Below are 12,391 nucleotides of genomic sequence, written 5' to 3'. Positions count from 1 at the left end.
AACCAATCTTCTCATTTATGAAAAGTAACAAAGTTCAACCTAATTTTGCATCAAGAAAAGAAATTAGTTCTGGAGTTTCCAAAAATCAAGTTCCAATTTATGGCGCATCAAGAGTAGCGAAGAGTTGGAGTGGCGCTTTGGCTACAAATGATCAAAATCCTAGTCGTGGCATGGAAGAAAGAGCAGAAAGTATTCTAAACTTGTCCCGCTTAGTTTTGAATGAGCAGTTGGGAGGAAGAACAAGAGGATGGAATGGACTGCATCCATTGTGCTGCACAACCCTTATTTTTCCGAACAGTCATGCGCAAGTCTATATATATAGTAAAAAATGCACAATCAGCCTAAGTCAACACTGCTAGTCAGCTCTAAGTGATGAGAATTGCTTCTTTTTGGCCTCATAGTGATCGTTTTATGATCACAAGTTTGTGCCATTACAAGTTTATTACAAAGCATATTTTGCAACGTTAACTCTCTTTTTTAAGGCCTTGGAATGGTAAACTTAAAGAAAGCCTGTATTGTACAAATCAAGATAATAGGAGGGAGATCATCGCATTGGCAGAATCTGACCCATCATTATTTACACTTGGTATTACATTTATGGGAGATACAAGCTTCACAAAATCTTTCAGTTCTGTAAAGCTGCAATGCTCGCTATATGGCACTTCATACCTGGAAAACAGCATACCAATCTCAAATTAGTCCCTGTTTAACTAAATATAAAATCAATCCTCAAGTCAAATTAGTCATGTTCTATTTATATAAATCAGTCCTTAAATACTCACATATGCATGTAAACATAAATTTTGAGCTACAATGACAATCCCAGGGAATGAGTATTTTACTAGTTTGCCAAACTTGTCAAATGTGGTTTAAGTTCTTTTTTTTTATTAGTAAGTTACAAGTAGTGTTACACACACACCTAGTGGACCTTGAACCCACAACCTTACCTTTCACCTTATTGTTAATTGTTGTGACTTCTGAGGTCTGTAAAACAAGGACCACGACAGTATAGGAATTACAGGAAGTTTGTGTTTTAACTATACCATAGTTGGGGAAGATTTATCCAGGAAAAAAAGAAAATGCAAACCACTGAAATTTTGATAACTGTATTGCTATATATAGGACCATGACCAGCATCAGATACATACTTTATTACTTTACATTGTATACAAGCCAAAGTGGCCAGAATGCTTGCCACTACGCCCTTAAAAACAGGTTGAAATAGAATATGCATACCAGGTCAATTCAATTCGCATAAAATATTTATTATGAAGTTTGGAGGCTAGGGCTATGGAGAAGAAATACTTTAGCAGCACATGTTCAGCCCCACTCTATCCATCAGTGATTGCATATTTCATGGAACTGGGCCAGAACTTATGAAGTAATTAAGCACCAGATAGTTTTCAAAAGGTCTTTAAAGTTGAGGAGATTGCATCACCTTATAATGGTACCCTGCTGTGACCTTCTTCCCGGAGATTTCTTCTTTCCTTTACCAAATGTCCACCCAGTGGGAGAGAAAGCAACTATAAGACTGAATCGACCCTGGAAAATCAGCATACAAATGATATTGATGAATGTCCATTTCATGAAACAAAGTGAGATTCAGTATTAAAAATGCAAAATAGGATATAAATTTATATAGTCAGTCCTTTAAAATGGTCATATTGCCTATAGCTGGAAGCCTAGAGAAATTTGTCACAAACATCTAAACTTGAGGGAGAGAGAGAGTGAGAGAGTCATAAAGCATGCATGCTTACATATGAATCTGTGTGTGTGTGTGTACATCTGTATTCATGTCTTAAAAGAAAGGGGTAATAATCTTGAGCGCACCACATATTGATTGGAAATATGCTTCAGACGTTTGAAGCTCGCAATTGTCCACATAGGCACAACATGAATGTGGCTTTCTTGTTCATTTAATGTAAACCACCGCATATCCTCCTCAGGGAACCCTAAGCATCTTAATATATGCAGCTTTGCTGCAGTGACATAAACCTTTTTACGAAGCACACGTGCAACCTCCAAGAACAGCCGCTCCTTTCCTGTTAAAAGGGAAAATATTCTTGTCAGCAGAAATATAAATAAATAGATAAATACAGAAATCTGAAGGGGGTGGAGAGGAGAAGACTGGGTAACCAAATAAAAGAAAAGGTATATGAGCATATAAAGATGTAAGCTTAAGTTCAGAACAACAAATTGAATTTGTTCACATGAAACTTCCTTTAACCAGAATCTTGTAAGGATTTCCTTCAATGTGTTAGTCTACTATGGAGATCAATGGAAAGAAGGGGAGGGAAGGCAGGAGGAGGGAGCGGGAGAGAGAGTGATGAACTCTACCAATTGTATAGCTACCAATCAAAAAAAGAGTTTTAGGGTTGAAAGCTTCAGCTTGAATGGCATCAACTACAAACTGTATTACGGCCTCTTGCTTTGGAAAGTCGTACTGCAAGAAATCATGAACAGTACACTTCATGAGTAAGCTCCAGATAGAATAGCGAGCAGTGACCAAAATAATAAAGTGATTTGACCCTTTTTAATGGGGAAAAAATCTCTATTACACTGGAAGTAAAGGGAACAACTTAATATTTTGGTATTAATTTGTCTTAAGAGTGCCAAAGATGCATACATGTGAAGTTACAACTTACAACTTACAAGTAAATACATGGATATCCTGCAATGTAAACATATAGAATTATGAATTGCAACTTTGAAAATATTTTCTATTGATTAGTTAACTCACACACACCAGTAAGTCTTGAACTCAATACCTTGCCTTTCACCTAGATCTTACAAGTAAAAGTTGAGCTATTTGAGCTAAAACTCATTGGCAACAAATTGGCAATATTTTTTAAGGTAAATGTCATAAATATTAAATTACAAAATTACATAAATGAATCTACCATATCAGTGCATATATTGCAAGAAAATAGAATACTAGGTTTCCAACGCTAATGCACTGACCAATGACCACATAATGCCCATGTCTCCAGCAATGCACTAAAACAATACAGAAATTTGAACTCAGCAAAAAATTACAAAGTTTTAGACGGCATGCCAATTGCCAATGAGCCATATTAATTCATCTATCTAAGAGCCCAGCCCAAGCCTCAAGCCAAGTTCACTGAACTATCCTAGTTGAGCTTGAGAGGGCTGAAATTAAACCTACAAGTGTCATCTAAAAAAGATCAACACATTAATAAGCCAGTGTAAATGCTCTTACACTTTAAAAAACTTGGACTACAGGCTTTAAGCATAATTCTCATCCAATTACATTAACATGTTTGTGGTGAGCTTTAACCAAGCCAAGCAAAAGGGAGTTTTACTCAGCCCAACTAGTTTAAAGCCCAGAGATTTGATAAGAGATAATTCAACTGTTTACGTAGACTCACCTGGGGATTACAGTAAGTGGTGTCAAGGATGAGAGTATGAATAGGACATGTTTGCAAAACAGAGATGTTTGCCATATCCTGACTAAAGCGAAAATCCCCTGTATGCAGAATAGCCTAGATGCAAGGGAACCTGGATCAGCTTTAAAATCAATGGTTGGCCAATAATGGAAATTAGGGTAAAGTGTATTAGGAAGTCAGTCTGGACCACACCTTACCATTGGGTGGTTCAAAAAGGATCATTATTGAACCAGGGCAGTGGTTTGCGTCCAAGCAGGTCACATCAATACCAGCAATATTCATCTTTTGGTTGAGGGGTAAAACTTGCAATCTATCCCATGGGATCCCAATCTTCATATTTACAAGACTAGCTGTTATGGAGGAGCAATAAATCTTTCCATGACAGAAGGACCTTGTAAGACCTTGATAATCTGCAGAAGAAAAAAAAAGAAAAAAAGTAATGGTATAAAACCAACAGTCTATAATTAAGGAATTATAAACCAACAATGAAATAGGACTGCAATTCCTTGAACCTCAGTTGTCCTCAATACAACAAAACATGATCACAGTGGACCTATATTTTAAGAAAATGATTCATGCAACAGAGTACCACACGTGTTTCTGTAATGCTATGTAAGTGCATCTAATGTTGCCTAACTATGAAAGAATTCCATTAAATTTCATGGGCACATCAGTAAATTGCATTCTTAAGGTGATCTAAACAAGAGAAGGTGATGCTTCAAGAGTATAAAATACCCTTCCTAAATGTATGTAAACTGCCACTTCTACGAAAACTCTTCTCAAAAATGTTTACGTGCATGGCCTACTGGGGAAAATTTGTCGCAGTATGAAATCAAGTCACTGCTATTAGAATTTCCATATTTAGTCTGCAGTCTGCATAAAACTAGGACTGTGCAAGGGAATCTATATCTAATTATCCAGTGGGGAACCTGTGGAGAGGGGACTGAAACTTAATTGAATAAGTAATAATGAAGGAATTGAATTTAGTTTCAGAGTAAATATTCCTTGTATATGTAACATGTTGAAATATTGCAAAATAATTTGTATTAAGCAGAAAGCAACTCTAGAAGCAACAATAAATGATCTATGTGGGATTGCTATAAATAACTGACATGACAAATGCATATTAAACATTTTCTCTCAGACTAATAAACTTTAACAAAAAAGAATTGTAATTGAACTTACGGTCCATATGAAAGTGAGTGAGAAACCAATGGGAACAATCTCCTCTAAGATGTCGAAAAGCATCCTGCAAATGCCAATCAGAACAAAATTAGCAACACAAACTCTGTGATAATAATCAAAGAAGTGCAAATTAGCCCTAAAATTCTCTAAAATTTCAAGAGCAAGTGCATATTGGAAGTGTTCCACATAAAGAAAGAGAAAGTCATTGTACTTAACCAGATTCATTGTCGTCACATTTCATGCAGGGGGTAGAACTAGAGTATTGAATATGAGTTGCTGGCTCAATGGCCAGCCAGAATTTAACATAACCATGATCAATGCACACAATGAATATGAAATCATTACATAAGAGGAAACTCTTACTATTATCGTTATCAATAAAATTTATTTTCATTATAGTCCAGTGCAGGGAGCAATCAAGACTGCAAAAGCAACAAATCAAAATGACAATATTTATAATTAATTGAAAGGCCATTTACCACTCGAAATGGTGTTCCTGGTATGCAACACCAAGAGGGAACATCCTTGAATTTTCTATTTGCAACATTATTTTTTGACACGGCACATTTACGCCCAGAATTGGAGCTTCTTGTTTCTACCCGACTCTGTCCCCCAGAGGTAGTGACTTTTTTCCTGTCACTAGCAGAGCCCGGAAAATAATCTGTAATCAACTTGTTTGCAGCCACTTTATTAGTTTCATCAACTATTCCTTCAGAAGCATCATTGTGCATTTCAATCCCATGGGTGCTGTGCCTTTGAGGTTCAGAACTGGCATGAATATCAATATGTGATTCAGAAAAATGGGCACTTCCTTTTCTAAGTTCACTAAGAGCATGTGCAATCTTCTTCCTAGGACCAAGTGCAGTGATACCTATGCTGAACAGATCCTTTGAAGCAGAAAAGAGGGGAAAAATCAGGTGAAATTTATTGCATTAACAAACAAGCCACAAGATGAAGTACCAAAAACAACAGCACCATAACATAAAGAGAGCAAATATGAGTTGTTTGAATTCTGAAAAAATATACACTTATACCCAAACAAGACACATTGTTTGAATTCTAACAAAGAAATTCATTATGATTATAGTTCAATTATCACTCTATGTAAAATGTTTATCATATCAAATTCATGTCCACATAGTTGGCCAGCAGCACAAATAATCCTTTTCATCTAGAAGAGGGGAAGGGAAATTTTTTATATCCAACCTATACTTAACCATATACTTGTTTTCATCTTTCTTATAAACTGAATTCTAATAATATATTTTGGTCACGACATCTAAAGGACTAAAAGTGATCACTTTAAACTTTAGATACTAAAATCGCTCATGGGTTTAACTCATCACTTCACAGGGACTAAAAGCAATAGCTTTAAGTTTCTTAGTGACCAAATATAATTTGGCCACGTCATGTAAGGGACTAAAAGTGATCCCTCTAAACTTCAGGGACTAAAATCGTTCATGGGTTTAGCTCATCACTTCATAGGGACTAAAAGCAATTACTTTAACGATACATTAGAGTTGATTATGAAGGAAAGAAGCACACACCTCTTCTGTGAGCCACTGTAGGGCGTCCCAATCGATCTCTTCTCGAACAAAAACATCTTCATATCTCTCTAAACCGAGGCTGCGCAGCCACACGAGAACAGTAGAAACATCAGCAACTTGCCGAGTAATTTGAGGTTCACTTTTATCATCATCATCATTCGGAAGAACAAGCTGAATAAAATACCCCATATATTAGCGTTCAAAATATAAACAAACAAGTAAGAGAAAAAAAGAGAGAGTTCCAACTTATTACATGTTGTTGAAGTTGAGGTTGAGGTTGAGGTTGAGTTTGGTCTTTGTCAAGACACTGATTGGTGTGAATTTGGCGTTGTTGGTTACTCATGTCGGACATGTCAATCCCACATAGTGGACATCGAACCAAATCTTCTTCTAGTTGAGAATCGGAACACAAATTGAGCAACAAATCGAGCTCCTCACCCATCTCATTCTCGGAGCCGCCGACGACGACATTGTCCACAGTGGAGTTCAATAACCTAGACTCTATCGAATTGCAGAGGTAACCGCCACTGATTTTCATCAATCCCTTCTTCTCATTTGTGACCGTAGAATCTGTGCAATCGACGATGCTGGACCGAATCGAATCCAAGCTGCTGCTGCTGCAGCCAATCAGATCAGAGGATTCAAAATCATGGAGTTGAGATTTCTGAGATTGAGTGGCTGTGGGTCCCGGGACATTTACATTCTCTTTGAAGGCGTGCTTCGGCTTCTTGGAAGGGCGGCGCGTGGAATTGGTGGGCTTGAGAGGCTTCCGTAAGGATGCTTGGGTGAGACTCAGAGGGATCTGGAAATCGTCGTCATCGTCTAACATTGGGGAGCTCAACAAGCTCTGAGACTGAGACTGAAATCCCATTCACACCGCGCCGCTCCTGCTGGTCCTGCTTATGGAGTTGAAGCCTTTGTTTTTCCTGTTTTTTTTTTGAATTTGATTTAGGAGCAGAGGATGTGGAGGGAAATCGACAAATGGGTCAAACAAAGGTTTCCAAATGACATGTCTACACCTTTTTTTTTTTTTTTTTTAATATATATATATATATAGGTAAATTGTAAATAATATCTTTAAAGTTTAGGCATAAGCTCTAAAATTTTAAAATTTGAAATTTACTCTTTCGAAGTTTGAAGGTAACTGAATTTTACATTTTAACGTTTTAAAATTTAAATTTTATACCTCTAAATTTTTTTGGAATTTACCCTTTAAAGTTTAGGAGTATTTGGATTGTACATTCTAAAATGCCAAAAACTTTAGGGTGTAAAATTCAAACACCTCAAATTTTAAGGGTAAAATTCAAATTTTGAAATATTAGGGTGTAAAATTCAAATATTCTCAAACTTTAGGGGTTAAAATCTAAATTCTAAACCTTAGGATATAAAATCCAAACACCCTTTGTTGGTGTAATTTTTAATTTACCATTTTTTTTTAATTTCAACCTACGATATCTGCTTTTAACGACTGTTCTTTATCTTCAAATCAATACCAATTGAACTAACTAGAAGTCTAGAACTCACGATATCTTAAGATTTGGGAACTCTACATTAGTAGAGTAGAGGAAAAGGTAGAAACTAGGAAGCAATATTTGTATACGATTTGGCATGTATTTAATTTAATTTAACTTCTTCCTTACTCACAAATTGTTTATCAAAAAATGTTATTCACCAATTGTATTTTTCATCAGCCCAATACCAATTGAGCTAACTCTCACGATATGTCAGGACTTGGGTACTCTATATTAGTAGAGTAGTGGAAAAGGTAGAAACTAGGAAGCAATATTTGTATACAATTTGGCATGTATTTAATTTAATTTAACTTCTTCCTTATTCACAAACTGTTTATCAAAAAATTCTTATTCAACAATTGAATTGGGACTTGTAGCATTAATCTTAAGCACTATTGTCTATTGTTACTACCCAATTAAATATAAGCATTTTATTGACTATGAAGCATAAATAGTGTTTTTTTTCCAAAAATAATTGAATGCAATGCAATTAGAAATGCCATATCGGCATATTGTCAAATCACTTTGTCTCAAACAAATTCCGCAGGAAAGTTTCAAGCCAAAACCTTTGCCTCCTTCTAAGTGCTTGCTCAATCATTTGTTCATAACCATTTCAAATCTCCTCATGACCTCATTCAAAGAAAGAGGTTGTTGGTTTTCTCCATCATCTTGTCTTTGTACAAGTCTCGTCCCTTTTGTGCTTCGAGGTCAGTAAGGATTTTCGTCTCCTGATCATTTTACATTGTTTCGTACACTTTGCTTGGGAGTTCATAAATTAATGAAATGAAATGTATTTGACTAATGAAAAAGAAAGCAATAAAATAGAATTACGTAAATTTATTTGGATGTTTTAAATTAGAGGAGTGGAAAGAAATAGAAGATAAGTAATATTGTTTCAGAGTAATATATGGAGATATCATAAATGAATTGAATCATTTTATGACAAAATTGTTATTAAACTCTTATATTGAAACTTGTTTTTTTTAATGAGATACACTTGTTTTTAACAAACTATTGCACATGGGAGTTTGTTTTCTGTGCCTAGATATAGGCATGCATGGGATATATTGTTAGTCTCACACACTAAGTCGTAATGTTAATGATATTCTCTTGTTTTATTACTACTAACTTGTAACCTCATGCATATGCATAGATACACTTAAAAATATACAATAAGATACATAATATAATTCTTATATATATAATTTAAATACTATTAATAGTTATTTTTATATTTTATTAACTCTTTAAAAAATTTGTAAGGATATTATTAGGTATAAAATATATACTTTTTTTTTGTGAAGCATTTTTTTTTTACGATTTATATATTTTTTATTTTTTTTATTTTTGTACTTAATAAATCACTTAGATGATTATTTATGATGTGGTCCCACATTTGATCCTAAAATTAAGAAATAAAACTCTTTAAGAATAAATAATTTAGGACACATGGCGCAAAATTAGAACTCTAATTTGGAATTCTAAATTGAGTTTCTCTCAAATTCATCTATTATTATTATTAGTAGTAGTAGTAGTAGTAGTAGTAGATAATATACAAATCACTTTAACCTTATGAACAAAATCTAATTTTTTTAGAAACCACTTAACCAACCCTTAGAAGTAGAAACCAATTAGCCAACTCTTATAATTTTTTTTTTTCATACAAGATAGAAACTCTACTCTAACCTAATCTAAGTGTATTTGTGTGTAAAGCTCCCTCCTGAAGACTTGAACCCCGGCTCTTACCCCCCACACTCCACAAGCACCTACACTTGTGAAGTGACCATCGCATCAAAAATGTGCGGTGGTATCAACCCTTAGAATTAGGATTGAACTAAATCTATATTGTTTTCCAAAAATAAAATAAAATAATAATAATTTGGACGGCATATAAGAAATTGAACCAAAATTTTATCATAAGATATATATCCCTTCAATGGAGTGGGCCACTCATAAACTATGGATCCAACAAATGCGTAAGCCCACAATTTGTTAGTGATCCATTTCAGGTGCTCCAAACATATGTTTGGAATCCGCTTATTTTGCTGAAATTAAAAAAATTTTGTTGAAAGTATTATAGATAAAGGTAAATGTTAGTTGAAATAGAACAGTAGGATCCATGAATAATACCAAAAAGTGCAGTGGGACTCATAAATAATACCAAAAATAAACTGAAGAGTAAAATAAGTTAGCAAAAAATAAGCTAGCCAAACAGATACTATTGCACATTAACCGGTTTAGAAGAATGCTTCAGTGTCATACTTATACACACTCCTCCTCCTACCTTCATAAAACCTCTTTCTTATGCTTATAGATATAGAGTCAAAAGAAAAGATTAAAGAGAAAATGCAGTAAATTACTCATTCGTCTCAGTAAATTTATAGGGAAAGATGGTTTTACTAAGACTGAAGACGTTGGAACATGGACGGAACTAGAAATTTTTATTAAGGGGCTAAGTTAAAACAATTATTTTTTTATCCAGTCATGTTTAAACTATGAACTATCTTTTAAATATTACTGATTAGGATTAATATTCTTTAAACACTTCAGATCACGATTTTTGGTCAAATTAATTAGTGATTAAACAGTTAGAGTATGTTAAATTAATAATAGTTAGAAAAATCATCAAACGTTTAAAATTCAATCAATTTTAGATAATCCAAATAATAAACTTCACTTTTTACAAAATTCAATAAATTAATAATTTTTGCCAACTTATTTTACTATTCACTTATTTTTGCTACTATTCATAGGCCTCAATGCACTTTTTGATACTAATTTTTACATTTATCTACAGTACTTTTAATAAAAAGTTTTCAGTTCTAGCAAAATAAGCGGATTTCAAACAAACCCTTTATATGCCCAAACATTTACACAAGTCAATATAAGAAAAATATTTATTAAAAACAAAAAACATAAACTAATAAAAAAAACCTTGTTTTTCTTATATGACAAATGCAATAAAGATCTTTAACTCTTCACTACAAAACTACAATTTTCATTTGTTTTAAAAGTAGAATAATAAAAATTTAGTGTGCATAATTTTAAAAAAAATTATTTTTGGAAAATGAAGGTTTTTATTTATCTATTTCTAGAAATATATTTCTTGAATATGCTTTAGTTTAATTAATGAGATACTAATATTATAAGAGTAATAAGAATAATAAATAAATAAATCTATTAGTTATTTATATAAATTATCTGTTTTTACCAATATATGTATTCAATTTATTTTGATTTGGTGAACTATGTATGGTATAAGAGTAATAAGAGAAATGGGTAATTACAGTTACCCACCTATGGTTAAGCCCAAATTCACATTAATGTCTATCCATAGCTTGAAAAATGTCACTTTGCTAACCTAAGATTCACTTTGTTTGTATCATGTAACCTACTTCTATTAAAAACAAGGTTAATATGTATTTTTACTTCGCTTTTATGTCTTTAGCTGACATTTGATATGGGGTAATATTTTAGGATTCTTGAAAATGTTGAAAGATTCTCACGTTTGATTATAAATCACACAAGGGAATTAGATGTCAAGGGTATTTTCATTTCCTCTTAATGACCTTTTTGTAGGAATGTGGATTCTCTTTAAAAAATGCGAGTATATACATTCTCATGCATGGATAAAGTTACATTTTGTATAAATCGACAATTTTACCATTTTCCATACCCTTTAACCAATAGAAATAAATTTAAAATAATTATTATTATAAATTGACAATTAAATAATTATTTTTATTATACACGTCATTAAAAAAAATGTTATACTATAGTTTTATTGAATTTTTCATGATTTATACTTTATATTTTGTTTCCATGATTTATAGTTTATACTATAGTTCTGTTTGGAGGAGGATTTTAAATAAAAAAAAAAAAAAAAAAAGAGCTAATGTTATATTTATCAAATCAAATGGTATTTTGAGAAAAATAATTAAATCTTATAAAATTCTTTGAAAGAAACCAAATACAAGCTTCTCATATTTTCAAGATTTTTATTAGAGTATCATATTTTCAAGAATTTGGATGCTAGGATTAATGTGGATTCTCTTGTACCAAACACCACCTATGTTAAATCCATTAGTTTTCCATTTATAACGAGGGGCTAAAATGGACATATAAAGGTTTTCTTTTTCTTTTTTTTCTTTTTTTTTTGAGGAAACAACATCCTTATTTGTAGTGGAGGTTTGACTCCTGCCAAACAAAATTCCAAAGTTTTTATGATCTAGTACCGAGATAGGAGTAAGGAAAAAAAAGCGCCAAACTTGGCAATTGAAGTTCAAAAAAAGAAAAAAAAGATCCAAATTTGGTGTGAGACAGAGACTCTTGTTCAAAATTTCTTGTGAAATTATGCAATATTTTTATGATGTAAAATATTGGGTATATTGAAATATGTCTACTTGATTTAGTAGACTAAGATTATGAATGCATTCATTATAATCCTTGACTTAACCATATTCATCATGATGTAACCTATTCTGACAGGTACATTGTTGGACCATGATGGAAAGGAGCTACAAGTTAAAATTGCTCAGACTATGAATGACAATAAGGGCTAGTCTTTCGATAGATAGTGCATAGTAATTTTGGCAGTCTTTCCATAATGAGATTCATGCACGTTAAGTGTTAGCTTTAATAAATCTATTGTATCATTGACAGCAACTTGAACTACTATTAAAGGTGTTGCCATTTTAGTGATTTTAGATATGAACAATAGATGAATCCATGCGTTAGTATG

The 12,391-nt window shown here is 33.0% G+C and overlaps 1 protein-coding gene across 1 annotated transcript; it reads right to left on the bottom strand.

Moving 5' to 3' along the window:
- Positions 1 to 248: 248 nt before the first annotated feature.
- LOC142642794 (uncharacterized) lies at positions 249 to 7,106 on the bottom strand. The gene is made up of 10 exons (XM_075817223.1): positions 6,393 to 7,106; positions 6,140 to 6,310; positions 5,072 to 5,479; positions 4,593 to 4,656; positions 3,600 to 3,817; positions 3,390 to 3,503; positions 2,338 to 2,443; positions 1,831 to 2,042; positions 1,439 to 1,542; positions 249 to 669 (listed from the first exon to the last, which is right to left on the bottom strand). The coding sequence occupies exons 1-10, from the start codon at positions 7,008 to 7,010 to the stop codon at positions 525 to 527; spliced, it is 2,160 nt and encodes a 719-aa protein (XP_075673338.1). The 5' UTR covers positions 7,011 to 7,106; the 3' UTR covers positions 249 to 524.
- Between the last annotated feature and the right edge of the window lie 5,285 nt (positions 7,107 to 12,391).

This window comes from Castanea sativa, chromosome 1, assembly GCF_040712315.1.
Source record: "Castanea sativa cultivar Marrone di Chiusa Pesio chromosome 1, ASM4071231v1".
Classification (NCBI taxonomy): Eukaryota; Viridiplantae; Streptophyta; class Magnoliopsida; order Fagales; family Fagaceae; genus Castanea; species Castanea sativa.
The sequence above is the reverse complement of the archived record's forward strand: the minus strand, read 5'-3'. Positions and strand labels throughout refer to the sequence as shown.